The following is a 23,478-nucleotide window of genomic DNA, read 5'->3' as shown; positions in this document are numbered from 1 at the left end:
GTCCAAACCCAGTCATAGATTTATTCATAGATCCAGTCAAAGATGTATTTTAGTCATTTCTGGTTTAAATTGAGATCCCTTCCCTTTATAACTCACTTATCCTCTGCCATTCCCAAGTCAAGGGTCGTATATACTGACCCAATAGCATATCTTGAAAACTAGAGCCAATCAACAATTTTAAGCATCATTTTCGTTCTCAGTGACCCAGAATTAGTAAAGTTTGACTACATTTATTTCAGGAGCATTTTGGCTGTAGAGCAGTGTAATTACAAGCATTACTGGCTCTGTTCTACCTCCTCACCACCTTTCATTCTATTTCATCCCTCTTGGTTCTCTTCTTAGCTTTACTTTTTCTGTCATGCCTTTTTTTTTCTCTGCTGCTATAAACATCTTATTGGTAGATAATGGATGATCCCATGTGAGACTGGAACATCAACGGCAAATCTGACAAACACCTACCAGGGCCGGCTCCAGGCACCAGCCCAGCAAGCAGGTGCTTGGGGCGGCCAACGGGAAGGACCTGCCACCGAATTGCTGCCAAAGAATGAAGCGGCAGCGGTAGAGCTGCTGGCCTTGACACCTACTCATCTCTCTTTTTTCTTCCCTTCTTCCTTTTCTCTTATCCAGTCCTCACTCAGACTGTTATTAAAAGATACATTGGAACATTATCCAGCTCCCTCTCTATTTCTCTTCTCCTACCCTATGCCATACCGAACCACATATCATACCTGTGGTAGCAGATTCCAATAGCTTGATAAATCTCACTATTTCTTGGATTACGCAATGAAGCCTCTTTAAAGTCCTGAAAAAAAAGATACTCAATTATATATGTTTGTATTGTTTTGTTTTGCTTCAATAATGTGGCCTTAGCAAATCAAATTTTTATCAACAAGGGGATGAAACCTAAACAAGAACACAGTATGTTTTCAGTAGAACTGGAGAGTTAATGACTAACTGTTTTCCATTCCATAATTAATGCTCAGGGTCTTGGGGGAACATAGCCTTTCTAGTCAGACAATATATTTGATATCTGGGTATTTCCTACAGAGCTGGATGCAATATTATTTCCAGTATTTTTTATAGAAACACCTATATAATTGCAATTAAATATACATATTAAAGGGTATGTTATTTTCTGATACACAATCTCATTAAAAAATCCGGTAATAAAAACATAACCTTTTTTCATTCCCTTCTGCTAATGTTTTTATAAACAAGTAAACTGAAGTAGTTTAAAAATAAATTATAGGATTAAACTGAGTGATTCTTTGGTTAGAGTATCCTGTTCATAATCTTCCAGCTAAAGATGTGTCAATATTTCCATTATAAATCACTAGTTTAGAGATTTCTAACTCTTCTTTTAACCAAAATTTGGAATACCTTGTCTGTGTGGTTTTGATATAAGAGATTTAAAAGGAAAACAAAGTTTGGATGTTTTTGATATGGGGAAAACATCTTTTAACTTTATAATAAGGAAGTAGTTTAAGTCCTTGCAAGGGAAAGTAGGCTTTATACAGTCTACAGCACCTCTCATCAACATATAGAGATAGGAACTGTTTGGCTTTGCAACAGCACTTGTACTGATGCACTCAATGGAAAAATAGTTTAGAGGATATTTTCTAGCTCTTCAAATGGAAAAAATAAATATCTCACTCTCTATAGAGATTTAGTGTTCAAGAGACTATAACATTGGCCTGATATTGTAATGAGATGTACACATATGTACAGAAATGTCCTACAGTAACTCCTCACTTAACATTGTAGTTATGTTCTTGAAAAATGCGACTTTAAGCGAAATTATGTTAAGTGAATCCAATTTCCCCATAAGAATTAATGTAAATGAGGGAGTTAGGTTCCAGGGAATTTATTTTTCACCAGACAAAAGACTATATTATATATATATACACACACACAGTATAAGTTTTAAACAAACAATTAATACTGGTACACAGTGATGACGATTGTGAAGCTTGGTTGAGGTGGAGGAATCAGAGGGTGGGATATTTTCCAGGGAATACCTTACTGCTAAATGATGAACTAGCAATTGGCTGAGACCTCAAGGGTTAACTCTCACAGTCTACAAGGCAGCAGGAATGGAGGGAGGGGAGAGAGCATCGCAGACAGAGAGAGAGACACAAATTGTGTATGAGAGAGAGAGAGATGCACATTTCCCCTTTAAGTACATTGCCTTATTAATTAGATCGGCTTGCTGAGACCGCAGCTGCTGCTGCCAGCAACCTCCCTCTGTCCTGAGCCCTGTCGTGTGTCCCCCCTGCTATATGGAGAATGGGGTAAGCGGGGTGCAGGAGCAGGGGGACACCCTGACATTAGCCACCCTCTTCCCTCTCTCCCTCCTGCACAGGAAGCAGGCAGAGGGCAGGAGCAGCACATGGCAGTGGGGGGAGACAGCTGCAATTTTGCTGGCCTGTTGGGCAGCTGCTGCACAGGAAATTTAGGGGAGCGGGGAGCTGATGGGGAGCTGCCGGTCCACCCTGGTTCCAAGCTCCCACCAGCTAGTTGCAATGGGCTGCTCTTCCTGCAAGCAGTGGACAAAGCAGGCGGCTGCCAAACGACATTAGAAGGGAGCATTGCACAACTTTAAACGAGCATGTTCCCTAATTGATCAGCAATGTAACAACGAAACAACGTTAACCAGGACGACTTTAAGTGAGGAGTTACTGTACTATGTTAGTACAAACCTCTCTTTTGTAGTGACAATTTTATTTTACTTGTGTAACTAAAATATTGTAAAATAAAGGCCCACTCCATACAGGGCTGGACATTCTGTCCCAACCTACCAAAGCACTTAAACATGTTTACTGTAAGCACGCAAATAGTTCTAATGAAGTCAATGGCACTGCTCACATTACTAATTTTGCGCACATGCTAACTGATTGCTGGATCATGACACTTACCTTCACAGATCCAGTAACCACTCCAAACACCCCAAGAGACCTGTTATCTACAGCCAGGCACTCACATACCACAGATTGTGCTCCAAGAAGAGAGTCTGGGATTCACACCTTAACACATTTAAAACTGCCTTCACCAAACAAGGACACTCCACCAGAGAAGTAGATTGCATCATGGAACGGGCCACCCAAATACCCCAAGACAACATGCCTCCAGCCACACACCCCTAGTTGTCACCTACCAGCCCACACTGGAACCCATACAAGGTATCATTAAGCAATTACAATCCATACTCTATGGGGACCACATCCTAAAAGAAATCTTTCCTGAACTCCCGTCTTCTGGCCTTCAAACCACTCCCTTACCTTGCCAAATCCATCAAAAGAAGCAAGCTCCCCACAGACCAAGACACATCAACACAAAGCGGCATCAAACCCTGCCACAACACATGCAAAACCTGCAGACATATCTTCACTGTTACTATGATCAACACTCCCCACAACACACCTTTCAAGATGCCTGGGCCTACACATGCCTATACAACCTGTGATGTACCTCATCTAGTTCACTAAATGTCACAATAACAACAACTATTTGGGTGAAACCAATCACTACGCCGTTGAATGAACTCACATAGAAAAATGATAAAAAGACCATATCATCTGTGGACAAACACTTTTCAAAAACCATTACACCATATCTGATCTAGCAGTCGTCATCCTCAAAAGAAACCTGCACAATACCTTCAAAAGATAGGCCTGAGAGCCTAAATTCATAACTTTGCTAGACACTAAAAATCATGGTCTTAATAAAGACACTGGATTTATGGCTTATTACAATAATCTGTAACCTATTAACTTCTCCTCCCCCATTTTTGTCCTATGACTGCAGAGGTTTTAACAGGCCACTTCACCTTGATTGGTCTCTTACAATATGTGTTAACTACTTATGATAAACAATCTGTTCCACAGTGTGTGTAGTTATGACACTCTGAGTACCTTCCCCAGACCTGAAGAAAAGATCTGTGTAGCTCAAAAGCTTCTCTCTTTCACTAGGGTTACCATTCGTCCGGATTTACCCGGACATGTCCTCCTTTTTGTGCTAAAAATAGCGTCCGGGGGGAATTTGTAAAGCACTCACAATGTCCGGGATTTCCCCCCCGCAGAGCAGAGCGAGCGGCTGGGAGGGCTGCAGGGAAGTCCCGGGCTGGACTCAGGAGCAGCTGTAGAGGAGCCGGATCCGCCCTGCATTCTGAGCCGGCAGCTCCCTTGCAGCCCAGTCCGGCAGCACTGTGCAGGGCCAGACCGGGTTTTGTTGTGCAGGGCCAGGGACCGGGTTTTGTTGTGCTGGGGAGCTCAGCCAGTGTCCGGCTCGGCTGCACAGAGCCCAACACTCTGTTCTGAGCAGCAGGGTAAGGAGGTCAGGGGGCAGGAAGGTTCTGGAGGTGGCAGTCAAGAAACGGGGGGGGGGGCTTTTTGGGGGGAGTGGAGAAAGTTTTGGGCAGTCAGGGTACAGGTAGGGGGTAGGGTCCTGGGGGGCAGTTGGGGGGGGTCTTAGGAGGGGGCAGTTAGGGGACAAGGAACAGGGAGTCTTAGGTAGGGGGTGGGGTTCTGGAGGGCAGTTAGGAGCAGGGGTCCCAGGAGGGGGCAGTCAGGGGACAAGGAGCAGGGGGGGAGTGTTTGGGAGTTCTGGGGGGGGCTGTCAGGTGGCAGGGGTGGGGAGATGGATCGGAGCAGTCAGGGGACAGGGAGCAGAGGGGTTTAGATGGGTTGGGAGTTCTGGGGGGGGGGGCTGTCAGGGGGTGGGGAGTGGTTGGATGGGGCGTGGGAGTCCCAGGGGTCTGTCTGGGGGTGGGGGTGTGGATAAGGGTTGTGGCAGTCAGGGGACAAGAGGCAGGGAGGCTTAGATAGGGAGTGGAGTCCTGGGGGGAAGTTAGGGGCAGGGGTCCCAGGAGGGGGCAGTCAGGGGACAAGGAACGGGGGGAGGGTTGGGGGTTCTGGGGGGGCGGGAAGTAGGAGGGGCAGGGGCGGGGCTAGGGCGGGGCTCCTCCCGTCCTCTTTTTTTCTTGCTGAAATATGGTAACCCTACTTTCACTTTCACCAACAGAAGTTGCTCCAACAAAAAGTATTACCTCATCCACCTCGTCTCTCTTGCTAGATCATGGCAGAAAATATCTTCCAGAATTGAGCCCTAAAAGATTACCTCCTGACACAACAGCCATAGCACATGTGGGTGCTCTGAAAACTCATCCCAGCAGCACACTAACAAAACTGATTTGTACACCAGAGTCTCTAAATTACATGTAGGAAGAACATAATCTTGTGAAAATATTTAGCTACATGGGATACATTAGATTTTGAGTCTCTAACATTCAACTCTCATTTTGTAAATCAGTCTTCTTTAAAATTCATTCAGGAGTTAACACTTTTTCCTGATCATGTTGGTTCTACCCCATTACTATGAGTCCCTATCCTCCTTTCAGGAGCCCCTTCACATCAAAATATGTACCATCTGAGCCTCTCCATTGAGCCTCTCTGATGAATTACATTTTGTAACATAAGACAGAGATCTATACAGTAATTGTTCTGTTTCAGCTATTTCTATGCAAGGTCTACCAAGTGTGAAGGGCTTTTTCCATGCATTTCTAGTGGGACATTCCTGGGTCATCACAAAGGTACCCGTCTTCATTCTTGCATCTATGTAGAATATCTATCTTTGAAACAAATAAACTACACAATTTTGCAGCGTGCCCATGCTGAAATCATTGCTGTCACATGAACAAAAAATTCAAAGCCTAAAGTTACCCATCCAAAATAAAAACACAAACAATACTGAGAAAAGTATTCCTTCTAAGTCATAACAAATGACAGCTTTTGGGAAATTATACTTTAAGAATGAAAAATGGTATCTATGAGACTATTTAATATGTTTAAGCCTCAGTCCTGCTATTGTTTTGCAGGCAGAACTCCCAATGAATAAGAGGGGAGTCTGGATTATGGATCAATGACAAGATTGCAATCCTTTTTCTGAGAACCTGCAGAAAAAAAGTCAGGGCCCGAGTCTCCTGTAACTTTAACCTTGAGTGGTCATTTCACCTTGTGCAAAGAGAATGTAAAACAAAACCAAATCAGAATCCTCCATTCACTTACACCTGTGGCATCAGCTTACACTCACCTTGCATAAACAGAAAATGATTATTCAATGTGCAAGGCAGTGGAGGTAGGCATTCACTTTTTAACTTAATATACAACTTGCATATTTTGGTCCTGGTTGTTGTTTACACTGCGGCCATTTCACACAACTCTGGCAGTGTAAAGGTGCTACAAAAAGAGTGTAACTGTCATTTATGCCCATGCTAATGTAACACTGACAGACCCCAGTCGTCGGCGGGCAGGATTGAATCTACGACCTCTGGAGCTAAATGCATGAGTCTCTACTAGATGAGCTAAAAGACACATAGCTCTTAGCTAATGCTGTCGCAGACTCATTAATCTCTAAGTGGTCTCGGTGCCACAAGATGGGACAGACACCACACCCAGAAGGTGTGTGGGTTGCACAAACTCTCTATACTGCCAGATTGTTGTAAAGAGGCCACAGTGTAAATAAGAAGTAGGCCTTTAGTACTTTAGGATTTATCTACACTAGAAATGCTACAGTGGAACAGACACTTACTACAGTGACAGAATAGGTTCTTCCATCACTGCAGTGAATCCAATTCTTCAAGAGATGGCAGCTAGGTTGATGAAAGAATTCTTCTGTCAACCTAGAAGTGTCTACACCAGGATTTAGGTCGGCTTAATTACATTGTGCAGGGCGTGAAATTTTTCACAGCCCTGAGCAATGTAATTAAGCCGACCGAATTTTGTAGTGTAGACCTGCCCTTAGAAATACTGCTAACTTTGCACATTATTCTTCATGTCAGCTATATGTGTCATAAAATAAACATGAAATGTGAAATTTTGTATGTACAAAGAGAATCTTATACCTCTAATGCATTAAAGTAGTCTTCCAGTTCCACATAGAGTAGTGCACGGTTAATTAATACTGTCAAGACAATTTCCTGACTCGATTCAAGAAGAAGAAGAATTCCATAGTCTTTCAAAGCCTAAAAAAAATTTAAAAATATTTAATTTTACTGAGAAGCATACATTGATACTTAAGTTTACAATCTAAAGTTCCAATCCTGCAAACACTTATGTCTTATTTTAAGTACCTGAGTAGTCCTTCTGATTTCAGTGCGACTACTCAGATGCTAAAAGTTAAGCACATACTGTACTTAAATGTTTGCAGGACTAGGGACTAAATAATAAAGAGGAACACAATACAGCAGTTATTTTCTTCTCACAGTGTTGCCTATTCCTCTCTGTACTTCACTCTGTACTTAGATATACTCCTGTCTGCAGAACACAATAGCAAAGAGACTAAGTCTGCATTGAGGCTACAAAAGTTTTATGTTTAGAAATAAAACTGCTATTCTTTCTGTATCTAATTTGGTCTTTCCCATATTCGTGTTTAAATTTTATTTTATTTTTTTAACTTCATTTTAGATGCATCAAGCATTTTAAATATAAAGTTAAGAAACTTCTGTAAATTAAATGTCTTAAAACCTAATTTAAGACTACTGGAAAGTCTTATTAGTCTAGTTTTATTAACTAAATCTCAGTCGAGAGCACAATGGCATGAATAAGTGGAATGGAAATGCAGGTATTAATTCACAAACTTATCAAAGTTGGACAGTATCTCACCAACCCTAAATCAGAAAATAAAGTAGATGCCTTAAGTCAAGTGATAACTAGTGTGGGAAAATTAGGACAGTTTAGGTCTTCATATCATGAAAGGCTTCCTGATAGTATTAGGCTTGGTCCACACTGGGGCGGGGGATCGATCTAGGAAACGCAACTTCAGCTACGAAATAGCGTAGCTGAAGTCGACGTTTCCTAGATTGAACTAAGTTTACTTACTGTGGGTCCACGTGGTGCAGGCAAGCTCCCCCGTTGACAGCACTTCCTCCTCTTGGCGAGCAGGAGTTCTGCAGTCGACAGGGGAGCGCTTCTGGGATCGATTTATCGCGTCCAGATGAGAAGCGATAAATCGATCCCAGATCGATCTCTACCCGCCAAATCAGGCGGGTAGTGTGGACCTAGCCTTAGGCTGTACAATAGTCTCCCAGGGGAAGTCCTACTACTAGTGATATTTAAAACTAGACTAAGCAAACATTGGATTCATCTAAAAGGTCTTTTCCATCCCTAACTCCTGTGAGTCCACGTGAGTTGATGGGTCAGCTCCACTCTAACCATTATTTCTGCCACTTCCTGATGCCTATTGGGATGGGCTTCAAGGACTGGAATGGTGATTCAACAAGAAAAATTCTGTAGTCCCTTGGAGGTGAGGGATGGGGAATGAGGTGTCTCTGGGTAGCAAAGAGAATTGGGGGGAGAAGGCTAGACTGAAGACTTTTAGGTTGGAACAGGTATTGGGGAAGCCTTAAGAGGCAAATAAGTATAGCAGGGAGCTCAGGGTAATAATGTTTTGTCACCTTTAGAAGCTATATAGGGGTAACACAGTTCCCTCTGGAGCGAAAAGATCTGCAGGGAGGAAGTAATCAAGCAAAAGTCTCTGTGGGGCTGTTGACAACCAAGTCCCACCTCTATGGTGATGAATTCCCAACCCCACCTCTGTGGAGATGCCATCTGTCTTTTTCCCCAAACAAAGTGGGTTTTGTGGAGCTTCTGTCCCAATCCTGCTCCTTTGAGCAGCGGATAAAGACAGGGCCACAGGGGACCAGGACTAGATCAACCCCACAAGATAGAGATGGGCTCAAATTTTTACAGTACCCATTACTGCCTTAATCTTGCCCTGTTCTGCTTCTATGCTCCCCTTCTTTCTTTCCCCTTTCTGAACTCCCCTGCAAGATTTTGGTGGGTGGGTGAGTGAGTGAGTGGGCGTGTATTTGTGATACACATATCACAGCAGAAATGCATAAATCTGAACAACACTACATCCTGAAATAAGCACTGCAAATGTTAGTGAGATAAAGTATAAGCAAGTATATGAGTAAATTTATTGTCATGTATACATCCAAGTACCTGATTATACCCACAAAACAGGTACTTAGATCTTCAACTGACAGCAATGCAGTTGTAAAGGATTGTTGATGTAAAAAGGAAAGCTTGCTACTAATGTTCAGAAACAGTTTATTAGCATTTCTGAATAACTGCATAATCAAGTGCTCTTGAATAAAAGGATATAATACCTTTCTATAGTCCTTTATTTGGTGATAACAGATTGCTCTGTTGTAATATGCCAAAATGCAGATTTTGTCCAAGTCAATAGTTTTGGTTAAGTCTTCAATGGCATTTTTGTATGTCTGCACGTAAAAAACATTGGATATAAAAACACTGTATAATTCACAGCATCATATGTTCTGTCCTAAAGAACACAATAGTGTAAAATTTGACCATACAGTTTTACATTTCTTGTCTCTTCATCAGTACTGGAAGGCATTCTCTCATATCAGTTTGTCAATATGGGCCAATTATTGCAGTCTTCCCTTAGGTAGGATTTCTACTGATTTCTATGGGATTTTGACTGGACCAGGACTGCACAACTGAGCCTTATTACTTTATGTTTTTGTCATTGCCATGGTTGTATTACTTAGTCAATCATTAATGTTATCTAGCTATATTATTCTTTACCCTCTCTTTGACCCTTTCATGATCACTTTGTATCATCTCCTAACATGGATGGTAGTTTATTATGGAGTTGCAGTTGCTCCTGTGGCCAAATTCACTTATGGGAGCTTCTTCCATGGGTCCAGAAGAGGTAAAATTGAGATAAATCTAGCTAGCTTAGCCAACCCAATCCACTGCACCCTTTCCAGAACCACAGAGTCCCCCACAAAGTGGCTTCCAAGGAGCTGGGGAAACTGGAAGTGTGCTATATTGGTGGAATTCCCCACAAGCCTAGGTAGCATTGGTCCCCCGGCTTTTAGCTCTTTCTACAGGTGAATAACAAAAATATTTCATGTACTTCATCCAAAAGATAAAATACGTCTCTACCTTATTATGATATTTCAAAGTTCCTCTGTAGAGATAGGCTCTCACGCTGTCAGGATGAATTTTGATAGCCTCGTTACAATTCAGAATGGCCTTGGAGTATCGTCCCTTGCTACCATAGTAAGCAGCACGACTTAAATATGCCTTTATAGATGAAGACAGAAACATGCTGCAGTACAAGTACTAAAAAAACTTTGATAATACCTTGGACAACCACTGAGTAAAGGTAAGAAATAACTTTTTTTCATAAAGAACTTAAAACTTCTAAGTATAGTGGTCATAAAACCAAGCAAATTAAATGAACACTGGGTACCTTGGTTATAATAATGGAAAACAACATGAATATTGAAACAAGAAATAACTTATATTCCGTTAGACATAACAAAAATCAAATGCAGAAAAATGATCTTTGGAATTCAAAAAGAAAAAAACAAAAACAAAAGGAAGGACACAAATAAAACAGACTTTAACAAAACAATACTAATGATGTCCAACTCATCCCTTAAAGGGAAACTACTAAGCTGTTTAAGAACAAAAATGACCATTTAGAAATTGTTATTGTGGCTCAGGCAGACCAAGCACCAGCTCATGCCAAGGCCCCCATGCCTCAAATGAACACTGACAGATAAATAGCTGGAATCTCTCTGGCTCACTTGTGGGTTAATATTAATATGATACATATTAGAATTATAAGAAAGTGCTTAGTGTTTGGACTCTGTCCAATGCTTATGAGTTGCTGCATGCACTGATCTTCCTTGTAATATCTGTATTCCATATTGTAATGTAGTATGTGAATGGGTGTAGTGGGAGCCTCTGTGACTCTATGAATCACCATACAGGAGATGACATTAATGTGAAGAGCTGCTCTTCTATAGAAATCATTATGCCCCTCCCAAAAGAGGAGCCCTATCGATACCAGACAAGCTACGATTGGCTCTTACAACTGGACACTCCCTATATCGGGATTGAGGAATCGTCAACAAAAGGACTAAAGATTTATTGTTGTTCTGTTCTCCTCCCTGTGAAGATGAGTCATGCAAGTGAACTCCTCCCACCAGCTGAGTTTTGCAGTTGAGAGCATATGGCAGGACAGGAATCAAAACCACAAGCAAAAGGAACTAAGGATCTCTATGTTGCTGGGACTCTGAGGGACACTGAGGTTTCTAGGCATAGAGATCATCAACCGTTAGCATGGATTAACCCTAAAAGACAAAAAGAGCATGCTGATTAGAAGAGCCTCTATTACCTTTTAAAACCTACGACTGTAATTCATTTGTGTGTCTTGTGACAGACACAGACCAGTGGCATACAGGAGTCTGGTAGAGGGCAAATATACTGGTCACTGGATGAGTAGTTTTCTGTTCTCTGAGTGACCAGGGCAGGGGCTGTACTAGAGTAATCAGGAACCTGCTAGAACCAGTTAAGGCAGGCAGGCTAATTAGGACACCTGGAGCCAATTAAGAAGAAGCTGCTAGAATCAATTAAGGCAAGCTAATCAGGGCACCTGGGTTTTAAAAGGAGCTCACTTCAGTTTGTGGTGTGAGTGTGAGGAGCTGGGAGCAAGAGGTGCAAGGAGCTGAGAGTGAGAGGGTGTGCTGCTGGAGGACTGAGGAGCACAAGCATCATCAGACACCAGGAGGAAGGTCCTGTGGTGAGAATAAGGAAGGTGTTTGGAGGAGGCCATGGGGAAGTAGCCCAGGGAGTTGAAGCTGTCATGCAGCTGTTACAGGAGGCACTATAGACAGCTGCAGTCCACAGGGCCCTGGGCTGGAACCTGGAGTAGAGGGTGGGCCCAGGTTCCCCCCCAAACCTCCCAATTGACCTGGACTGTGGGTTCTTCCAGAGGGGAAGGTCTCTGGGCTATTCCCCAACCCACATGGTGAATCTTTGAGGCAAGAAAATCTGCCAATAAGTGCAGGGCCCACCAAGATAGAGGAGGAACTTTGTCACAGTCTATATTTGCTTGCTTTAATCTTGTAAATAACACTCTAGTTACCTTTTCCCTATTTAATAAATCTACATATAGTTTATTATAGGATTGGTTACAAGCTTTGTCCTTTGTGTGAGATCTAAGGCACAAATGATCTGGGGTAAATGACTGGTTCTTTGGGACTAGGCATAACCTCAATATTGCTGTGATTCTTGGTCTTAAGGGCCATATATAACAGAGATATGCTCAGCTGAGTGACAAGAGAGACCAGAGGACCCAAGGAGTCTGTCTGTGACTTCGTTTAAGGCTGTTAATATGCCTGAGGAGTTTGCACTTGGTGCAGCTGGTTGGTGAAATCTAAGTTTAGAATTAATGACCAATTTGGGGTTTGTGTCCTGGTTCTTTCACGGTTTGCCCTGAGGTTGGTACTCATGTTCTTGCACCTCCATTGGGAGCATCACAGTTATAACCTGATGGAAAATGTACTCCAGATTTTTTAATATCCATCACCCTACTGCAACAAAACAATAACTGTTTTGTGCAACACAACAAAAAATAATGTGTGAACTCCCTCTGCTACTTTGCTTCAAATAGTTAACTAAAACATACTGAGAGCACTACGTATTCTTATGGAAATTATGCTACTGGTGTATAGACAGAGAAGTAAGCAAAATCCTCAAATCTTAATTATTTCTCCATCAGAAGCACAGCAGAAAAATAAATAAGAGATTAACACATGGAGGACATAACTCTCAGGAAAATACATAAGAGATCAACATTGTGTCTTTCACATATATCAGTATATGAAGAACTTCATAAGAATATAAGAATGGCCATACTGGCTGAGATCAATGGTCCATCTAGCCCAGTAGCCTGTCTTCCGACAGTGGCCAATGCCAGGTGCTTCAGAGGGAATGAACAGAACAGGTAATCATCAAGTGACCCATTCCCTGTCACCCATTCCCAGCTTCTGGCAAACAGAGGCTAGGGACACTTCAGACCATGGATTTGTATCCCTTCCCATCTTGGCTAATAGCCATTGATGGATCGATCCTCCATGAATTTATCTTGTTCTTTTTTGAACCCTGTTATAGTCTTGGGCTTCACAACATCCTCTGGCAAAGAGTTCCACAAGTTGATTGTGTGTTGTGTGAAGAAATACTTCATTTTGTTTGTTTTAAACCTGCTGCCTAGTCATTTCATTTGGTGACCCCTAGTTCTTGTGTTATGAGAAGGAGTAAATAACACTTCCTTACTTACTTTCTGCACAGCAGTCATGATTTTATAGACCTCTATCATATCCCCCTTAGTCATCTCTTTTCCAAGCTGAAAAGAGCCAGTCTTCAAATTCTTTTTTGGCCTTCCTAATTATATTTTTACACTTCATTTGCCAGAGTTTATACTCCTTTCTATTTTGCTCAATAGGATTTAACTTCCACTTTCTAAAGGTTGCCTTTTTGCCTCTGCTTCTTTTACTTTGTTGTTTATCCACGGTGACACTTTTTTGGTCCTCTTACTATGTGTTTTAATTTGGGCTATACATTTAAATTGAACCTTTATTATGGTGTCTTAAAGTTTTAATGCAGCTTGTATGGATGTCACTTTTGGCACTGTCCCTTTTAATTTCTGTTTAACTAACTTCCTCATTTTTGTGTAGTTCCCCTTTCTGAAATTAAATGCTACCGTGGTGGACTGCTTTGATGTTCTCCCCCCGGGGATGTTAAATTTTATTATGTTATGGTCACTATTACCAAGCAGTTCAGCTATATTCATCTCTTGGAACAGATTCTGTGTTCCACTGAGGACTAAATCAAGAATTACGGGGTAGCTGTGTTAGTCTGTTTCCACAAAAACAACAAAGAGTCTGGTGGCACCTTAAAGACGAACAGATTTATTTGGGCATAAGCTTTTGTGGGTTAAAAACCCACTTCTTCAGATGCATGGAGTGAAAATTACAGATGCTGGCATTATTATACATGAAGAGAAGGGAGTTACTTTACAAGTGGAGAACCAGTGTTGACAGGACCAATTCAATCAGAGTGGATGGAGTCCCCTCCCAATAATTGATGAGGTGTCAATACCAAGAGAGGGAAAGTTGCTTTTGTAGTGAGCCAGCCACTCCCACTCCCTATTCATGCCCAAATTAATGGCGTTAAATTTGAGGAGGACCCAACCACATGAGCCACACCATCAGGGACTCATTCACCTGCACATCTACTAATGTGATATATACCATCATGTGCAAGCAATGCTTCTCTGCCATGTATATTGGCCAAACCAGACAGTCTCTACATAAAAGAATAAATGGACACAAATCAGACATCAGGAATGGTAACATACAAAAGCTAGTAGGAGAACACTTCAATCTCCCTGGACATTCTATAATAGATTTTTAAAGTAGCCATACTTCAACAAAAAACCTTCAAAAACAGACTTCAAAGAGAAACTGCAAGAAATAAAATTTATTTGCAAATTTAACACCATTAATTTGGACTTGAATAGGGACTGGGAGTGGCTGACTCACTACAAAAGCAACTTTCCCTCTCTTGGTATTGACACCTTCTCATCAATTATTGGGAGTGGACTACATCCATCCTGATTGAATTGGCCCTTCAACACTGGTTCTCCACTTGTAAGATAACTCCCTTCTCTTCATGTATAATAATGCCGGCATCTGTAATTTTCACTCCATGCATCTGAAGAAGTGGGTTTAAAAACCGCACTAAGACCTTTTTAATTTTATGTGCCAGCAATCTGGTTCCATTTCAGTTTAGGTGGAGCCCATCCTTCCTGCATAGGCTCCCCTTTCCCAAAAGGTTCCCCAGTTTCTAATAATCTAAATCCCTCCTCCCTACACCAACATTTCATTGAGCATTGAGACCCTGCAATTCTCCCTGCCTAACTGGCTTTGACTTCAGAATTCTTTAAAACTGCTCTCAAAACCTACCCAAAACAAAACCATCAGAATTGTAAATTCAGTATTACCTGAAAATGTTTTGGATTAATGGCAAGCGCTCGATTGAAATCTTGGATGCACTTAGCTTGGTTGAGTTGCATTCTGCACAGTCCTCGCTGATAAAAAGCATCAGAATAATTTGAGTATACCTTGACAGCAAGAGTAAAAGCTTCATAGGCCTAAAAGATGACATAATGGTTTGAATTAATGTAATCTACTTGCACAATTGGAATCATAGACAGAATATCAACTTTTAAAACCCAGTAATATTTTTTCTTGTGTTTTCACTATTTTACTCCTACTTTTTTAAATTTTAATACAACATATGAGACAAACACAATAAGTGAAGTTCTGCCCTCATTTATTACTTCTTACTCCATTTTCTTCAGTGGGACTACATTGGTATAACCAAGGGCAGAATTTGACCTTTTGACCATAAATAATTAACATACTAAAATTATTTGCTACATTAGAGAACACCTAAAACGTGATTTCTTTAAGGTCCTTCTGCAAATTATTATTTTTTTTCATACTGGAGTATAAAAACAGAATTTTCTGGGATATGCTAATGTGGTGGCAGCCACATATTCTAAAGGGAAAGTAATCTATTCCTAGTGGTCAGTGTATGCCACATCAGGTATTTCAGCCACTCTTGACTATCATTTATAACTGTCTTGGAAAAGGAGGCTAACGGGGTTATAAAAATAATGATGTGATACTACTATGTTTGGTGAGTCTCTCAACATTGTAATACAGATATAAGCTCTTGTCCTCACAACTAAACATCAAGCCAGATGGGGAATTTAAAGTGGCTATGATCTGAAGATTTAGAGATAACCTGAGCTAACAGATCCATTTTGGAGGTAAACCACAAAACAGAAGTACCATTCAGCTCAAATATTACTCCCTTCTCTATCCTACACAGAACAGTTAGTATGAGGGAAGTACCTATTCCAGGTGACATTTCAAATTTTAGTCATATATAATAGTGACACTTTGAATATACGGTAGATAACATTCACTGGTCTTCTGTGACTAAAGAAATTATTAATGTTTATATTGTTATTGTTGAAATAATGCCTGAAACATGCTAGGCACTATTCAAAAATAGGATTCCTACCTAAGGATATCAGTCTAAGATCCAGTCCTGTAAACACTTATACATTTGTTTAGCTTTACCCATACGAGAGGAAGGTTGGCCTAATGCAGGGGTCAGCAACCGGCGACACGCATGCCAAAGGCAGCACGTGAGCTGATTTTTAGTGGCACTCTGCTACCAGCCAGGGTCCCGGCCGCTGGCCCCGCTCAGCCCGCTGCCAGCCTGGATGGACAGAACCCCGGGCCGGCAGCGGGCTGAGTGGGGCCGGCGGCCGGGACCCCACCTGGCAGGGGCTAGCGGACAGAACCCCAGATCAGCAGTGGACTGAGTGGCTCAGCCTGCTGCCCTTCTGGGGTTCCGTCTGCCCGCCCCTGTAAATGTAAGATGTATTACTGGCTCGCGAAACCTTAAATTAATGAAGACTTGGCACACCACTTCTCAAAGGTTGCCGACCTCTGGCCTAGTGGATAGGGTACTAAACTGGGACTCAGGAGCTCTGCATACATTTCTGGCTCTTCCATAGTCTTCTATGTGACCTTGGCAAGTAAATTTAGGCCTGGATGTAGCAAAGCAGGTAGGCATGAACTTTACTGTAAACATGCATAGGCCCATCTCTACTCAGCAAAACACTTAAGCACTTGCTTAGGTCCCACTGATGTCAATGGGACTTATGCATATGCTGAAGTGTTTTGCTGAATAGGAATGAACTTAAAAAGTGCTTAAGTGCTTTCCTGAATCAAGGGTTTAATTTTTCAGTTCTTCAGTTCCCCACATGTAAAATGAGCATGATAATAATTTTCCCTTTCACCCACGCTCGTCTCTCATGTTTACATAAGAGTATAAGCTTTTCAAACTAGTGACTGTCTCTTATTGTGTTTTGGAACAGTGACTAGCAATGTACTCCGATCTTACTTGGGACAGCTAGGTGCTACTGAAATACAAATACATAATGATAACTAATCCTACTGAGGTCAAAGACATTATAAATGTGCATAAATGTTTGCAGGACTAGGCTCTAAAAATAGAATATAGGAAAGAATGGTGAAAAGAGATGCAACACTAATCAAAAAGGCACTCTTAAAAAGATTTTCTAATGTCAATTTTGTAACGCTTCAAAATGAGGGGAAGGCTAGGGTTTATAAGCTTTTTGAAGTTGGCATTATTAATATATAAAATGGATCCTACTCATATAAGGCCTGATCCAAAGCCCACTCAAGGAGTCCCATTGAATGCAATAGACTTCGGATCAGACTGTTAATGAGCAAGCCTGTAACTGTAGTTAAAAACATAGAAAGAAAAAAAGTCCTTTAATATTAAAATGCACCTAGAAAAATGTATTAAATTGCATAACAAAAAATACCTAGTTTAAAAAAGATTTATATCGTGTGTAAAATAAATGCCAAAAACTGAACTAGTTTAGGATTGGTTGGCTGAGGGATTTTTTTACCCTCTGTAAAAGTACAGCAATCAGAGAACTAAGATGCTATCCACAGCATGGTGTACTCTGCTTATAACAACAATAGTGAGAACATTAATGTACAGATAAGATATTCACGTTGATTTCACCGCCATTAGAAACACAGCAAAAGGTATGCATAACTAATTAAATATTATAATATTGGTATGGAAAAAATTGTTCACACATTTGCAAGAAGGTCTGATAAAAATTAAAGAGTAAAAATATGTAAAAAGTAGTGGAAAGTAACCTTTAAAATATTTTAAATTTTTAGTCAATCTTGTTTTCAGCTCTTAAAGCCACAACGCTAATATGTTCTAAATAATAAATACATACCTGTAATAAACTGACTTGCTCCATATAGCACAGGCCCAAGAAATAATAAATTTCTGCAGCCTCAAATGTATTAGGCAAGATTTTTGCTGAAGAAGTCAGCATCTTTAATGCTTGTTGAAAACTTTCCACAGCATCCTGTAATAACAAAGGATATTATTCTAATACAGGGGTCGGCAACGTTTGGCACGCGACTCGCCAGGGTAAGCGCCCTGGTGGGCCGGGCCAGTTTATTTATCTGCTGACACGGCAGGTTCGGCCAATCGTGGCCCCAACTGGCCGTGGTTCGCTATCCCGGGCCAATGGGGGCGGCGGGAAGCGGCGCGGGCGAGGAATGTGCTGGCCACGGCTTCCCACCGCCCCCATTGGCCCGGGATGGCGAACCGCGGCCAGTGGGGGCCGCAATCGGCCGGACCTGCCGTGTCAGCAGATAAATAAACTGGCCCGGCCCACCAGGGTGTTTATCCTGGCGAGTCGCGTGCCAAACGTTGCCGACCCCTGTTCTAATATTTGTAAAACGCTGTTAGGAAAAAAAAAAAAGGCTGAGTTTTAAAAGCGACATACACCGAATTTTTTTAATTGGGTTTGTGCCCTTTTCACTTTTTTATTATATGTAAAGAAGGCCTGGAAGGTACTTTTGTTTTTTTGGCCTTATACATTTAAGAAATGTGAAGGCTGCTCTTCCTTGGTTTTGCTGGAAGTTCTGAATTGCTCTAATTGAAGGTGTGGGCATGATTAAGTAGAACATTTTTTCAAAATGTTCATTAGTCATTGGTTTAAATAAGTGTTAACAAAAACAAAAAGTAGAACTTTAAGCAGTCTAATAATCTCTTCCTGTTGCAGTTGCTTAGCAACTTTCAGTCTCTTGACTCTTTTGGAGGACTCTATCTTGGGAAGCAGCAACTCTGAAAAAGATTTGGAAATTCAGACCAGAAATAAGAAATAATATTTTAACAGTGAGGATAATTAACCATTGGAACAATTTACCAAAGGTCATGGCTGGTTCTCCATCACTGGCAATTTTTAAAATCAAGATTGGATTTTTTTAATATACATACTAGTTCAACAGACATTACTTTGAGGGAACTCTATGGCCGATGTTGTTCAGAGGTCAGAGTAGATGATCACAATGGTCTTGTAGTGGACCGACTGCCCCACTCCTGCAGAACAGGGGTTAAAAGCAGCCAAGGCCGGCTGATTGGGGAAGCAGCCACAGCTGTGGCCAGCTCAACTAGGACCCAGCTGGCCCTGATAAGAGGACTGTGGGCCAGAAGCTGGAGGAGTCTCTCTCCAGCCTTGGAGAGAGAAGGACCTGGCTGCCTGGGAGTTCAGGGTACAGGGATCAGAGCAGGGCTGGGGAAAGGCAAGAGGAGCTGGGGAGCGGGGGCTAGATGGTGACTGGCAGTAGCCACTGAGGCAAGGTGGGTGAGAGGGTTGGGGGCTCCCCTGGGAGGGGAGATCCAGAATGTGGTGGGGTATTGCTGGGGCAGAACTCCAAGGTAAGGGGCACCGTGGTCCAGGAGGGACATGGGGGACCCTGAGGCAAGTGAGACATCGGCCAGCAGAGGGCGTGCCGAGTGCTGGACGAGCTAATTCCCAAGAAGACCAACAGGAGGCGCTGCGCCAGTGAGTCATCGTTTCGCTACAGGTCCCTTCTGACCTTGGAATCTATTAATCTTTGATGTCATAACTTGACTAATGCTCCAGTCAGCAGAGAATCTTCCAGTGAGACATCACCTGAATTTCTAAAGCAAACAAGCAAAACAAGCCAACAACTTTAAAAAGCCAAACCTTTTAGGCCTTCTTTACATATCTGGCAGATGCAAAAACCCCAAGGTGTCCCTTTCTTTTCAAGTCACATTTTAAATATTTGCTTTTGGGTTTTCTGTGCGAACAGTGATAAACTATGTATAATATTTAATTTATACCCATGAAACATCTCAGTTATAATACAATGGTTAAAGGCTAATCCCACAAATAAACAGAGGTAATTTCACCCAAGTGAGTAATCTCACTCAATAAAGCTACACACATACATGTGTGATGGATGTGGAGCTATTCCGTAATAATTTATGAATACTATATGTTGACTTAGTTATTGGAATGTTTACTGTCTGAAAATATTGGTTTAATTTAATGGGGGACTACAAGGAGAAACAAACAGGAAGTTAAAGAATGGTACGAGATAAGCCAACGCTCAGAAAACACGAGAGTTACTAAGGGATAATGACAGAGCCACTGGTTTGGAAGACTGGCTCTATCTCCTGCTGAGCATACAGACTGGTTTGGTCCAGAAGGCAAGGCCAGAGCCTAGGTACTCAGAAGAACAAAAAGGGCTATAGCAGTTTTAAAAGGAAGACTTTCTCAAGAGAGTGAAAGGAGTTGTTTGGAGGAACCAGACTGAGGAACCAGACCATCAGGGGATGGTAAGCCTTTAGGTAAGACAAGGTGGGTGAGGTAATATCTTTTACTGGAGCAACTTCTGTTGGTGAGAGAGACAAGCTTTCAAGCTTATACAGAGCTCTATTCAGGTCTGGGAAACTAAGGCTATGTACACACTACAGTTTACATTGGTATAAGTTATGTTGCTCAGGGATGTCAATAAGCCACCCCCTGAGCAACGTAAGTTACACTGACCTAAGTGCCAGTGTGGACAGCGCTATCTTGGCGGGCGAGCTTCTCTCGCCAACATAACTACTGCCACTCGTGGGGCTGGAGTGATTAAGTTGATGGGAGACCTCTCTCCTGTGAGCTTAGAGTGTCTGCACTAACAGCGCTACAGCGGCCACTGTAAGCTCTGTAGTGCAGCCATAGCCTAACTCAAAGTGTCACTGCTAAATACAAGGCTTGACTAGATTATTTAACATAAGTAATTAACCCATATTTCATGGACCATTCAAGGTGAAGTAGCCTGTTAACACCCCTCCTGTCATAGTAAGGAAAGGAGGGGGAGAAAATGCAGCTGAGGGCAGTTGTTAGTGGGTTTATAGATTGTTGTAATAAACCATAAATCCAGTGTCTCTACTCAGTCCATAATTTTTAGTGACTAGCAAAACTATGAATTTAAGTTTCCTTGCTCATCTTTTGAAATTGTTGTTTAGGTTTTCTTTGAGGATGAGGGCTGATAGGTCAAATATAGAGTGATCACTCTGTGAAAAGTGTTCACCCAGAGGTGATAGTGTGTTTGTCTTCTATCATTTTCCTGTGTGAGTTCACTGAAGAGTGTAGTGATAGCCTGGCGACACCCCCACATAGCTACTATTGGAGCATTTAATGCACTGAATGAGGTATACCACATGCTGTAATAGGCATGTTGGGGGGGGGGGGGTTCATCATCATAGCAGTGAGATATGTCTGCAGGTTTTGCAGCTGTTGCTGTGGCAGTGTCTGGTGCCACCTTGAATTGATGTGTCCTGGTCTGAGGGAAGCTTGCTTCTAATGATGATCTTGGAGATGTTGGGGGGTGTTTGAAGGCCAAAAGGGGTTCAGAAAATATTTCTTTTGGAATGGGTTCCCATCAAGTATGGGTTGTAGTTGTTTGATACCCGGTATGGGTTCCAGTGTGAGGTGACAACTGGGGTGTGCAGTCAGAGGGGATTTTATTTCTGAACTGAAGTAAGTTCTCTTGGGATATTTGTGTGGCCTGGTCCATGATGCAATCTACTTCTCTGGTGGAAAGTATCAGAGGGGTAGCTGTGTTAGTCTGGATCTGTAAAAAGCAACAGAGAATCTTGTGGCACCTTTAAGACTAACAGATGTATTGGAGCATAAGCTTTCGTGGGTGAATACCCACTTCGTCATTCACCCACAAAAGCTTATGCTCCAATACATCTGTTAGTCTTAAAGGTGCCACAAGACTCTCTGTTGCTTTTCTCTGGTGGAGTGTCCTTGTTTAGTGAAGGCAGTTGTAAGTGCATTAAGGTGTATATCCCGCACTTTCTCCTCAAAGCAAATTCTTTGGTATCCCAGTGATAGGACAGACATGCATATAGACGGTTTGTTGTTTTAAAATCTCTCTCTATAAATGCTTTATTCCTACTGTTAAAATAAACAATACTTTGGTTTTAAGAAGACTGTTTGGTCACTGTATACCACTAGTCACATACACCCGAAGGTGCCAGAACTCAGTCAGACCTGATCAGCAAGCATGGTCGATAAAGGGACCATTCTAAGAGTGGGAGAATTGCAGAATTCCACTCTGGAAGAGGTAAAGGCACAAGGCTTGACATCTAAGGTGGTGCACTCAGAGACCAGAAAGGGGATAGTGGTACAGATAGACCGGCAACCATGACAGCATGTTTTCAGGATCTATTCCTAATGACTAGAGTACCCTTATGCTGAAAGTTACTAATGGCTGCCATCAAGGGACCGTTGATCCAAAAACTATCACAGCCATGGTTAAAGCCAATGGATGAGCTAATCACCTTTCTCTCAGGTGCAGTATAAGGAAAAAATTAAGCCCCTTTTCTGTGGTGAAATAGATGTAATAATGGAGGCTACTGCCTAAGGCACTAGGCTTTATGATGATATGGTTCAAGGGGTTTTGCCTGGTGGAAACACAGGATGTAAGTGTTTTGTTTCTGCAACCTATGTGCATGTGTGTGAAATACAGGAGAAAGCCAGAGAAGCAGTTATGAGCATGATCCTGAGACAAAGCAGAGGGATGGAGCTTCTTGGACACAGAACTTGCTAGAGAGGCAGACTTGGGGATTTCTGAACAAGGAAACTGCCAGGTACAGTTTGTTTCTAGTGTGTTTGAGGAAACAGGGCTTGCTGTACATTCTTTGTAAATAAACAGGATTGCATCAAAAGAAATGCCTGACTTGTATCATCTATTTCTCCTCCTAATGAAAATAACCCTGCAAGGCCTTGATTATTGTCTAACTGCTTGGGTCAAAGGAGCAACAGTATGATATTTCTACTGGTAACACACAATGGGAAGCAAGTACTGTATTCACAAGGCTGAGGGACTAGTTATACAATAATCACTCTGAAAATTCTTGTACATTTGTTCTACAAATATGAAGCAACCAAACTTTTGTATTGCCTCTAGCTCAATTAGATATTACAGTATCTGCACACTGTTTTCTTTTTATGTTTTGAAAAAAGCAACATTATGAAATTTAACTGAACTCCAGCCTACATAATTGTTTCTTTTAACTAAACTTTACATGGTTTTAAACAACATTGCGTAATACTTACTGAAACATTAGTGCAGGAGCATTAAGCTTAAAAGAGTGTTACTATTCCCTTTTGTAATGTAAACATTGACGTTCAGGGTCCGGGAATATTTGATAGAATGAGATACTCTGTAAAGCATCAAGGCTATAGAAACCAAGACACTGTATTGCTTGGCATTTTACTGTAAATAGTTTAGAAAGAATTTTCTAACCTTGGTTTTCTTGGCTTTCATTTGTATTTTTCCTAGCAGAACAAACATGGAAGGCGCAGGCTGATTTGCAATAACCTCAAGTAAGCACTCTATAGCGTTACTGTGATTTTGACAAAATGACTGAACGAGCGCTTGCTGAACAGGAGAGGTTTTAAAGGATACTGAAAATAAGAAAAACAAACAATGGTCACAATATTATACTATTTCACACTACATGTTCTAAATATAAGGTAGTTTCATAGGATAAACAAACTTTACATTGTTCAAAAATCCATGAGACTCCAAAGTTGTTTGCTTTAACTGCTATACCAAAACACAAACAATTTTTTAAGAATTGAGTTTTA

General features: G+C 41.6%; 1 protein-coding gene across 4 annotated transcripts in view; it reads right to left on the bottom strand.

Moving 5' to 3' along the window:
• The window catches only part of TTC6 (tetratricopeptide repeat domain 6), a 152,359-nt gene that overhangs the window by 18,184 nt on the left and 110,697 nt on the right, over positions 1–23,478 (bottom strand). For all 4 annotated transcript variants that reach the window (XM_054028288.1, XM_054028287.1, XM_054028289.1 and 1 more), the window contains 7 exons: positions 23,135–23,295; positions 17,746–17,880; positions 14,884–15,033; positions 9,972–10,112; positions 9,167–9,280; positions 6,899–7,018; positions 729–802 (listed from right to left, as the gene is read on the bottom strand). In XM_054028288.1, coding sequence (XP_053884263.1) covers positions 729–802; positions 6,899–7,018; positions 9,167–9,280; positions 9,972–10,112; positions 14,884–15,033; positions 17,746–17,880; positions 23,135–23,295 — 895 coding nt within the window. The remainder of the gene's footprint in view (positions 1–728; positions 803–6,898; positions 7,019–9,166; positions 9,281–9,971; positions 10,113–14,883; positions 15,034–17,745; positions 17,881–23,134; positions 23,296–23,478) is intronic.

Source organism: Malaclemys terrapin, chromosome 4 (assembly GCF_027887155.1).
Source record: "Malaclemys terrapin pileata isolate rMalTer1 chromosome 4, rMalTer1.hap1, whole genome shotgun sequence".
Taxonomy (NCBI): Eukaryota; Metazoa; Chordata; order Testudines; family Emydidae; genus Malaclemys; species Malaclemys terrapin.
This window is presented reverse-complemented; position numbering and strand designations above follow the sequence as displayed.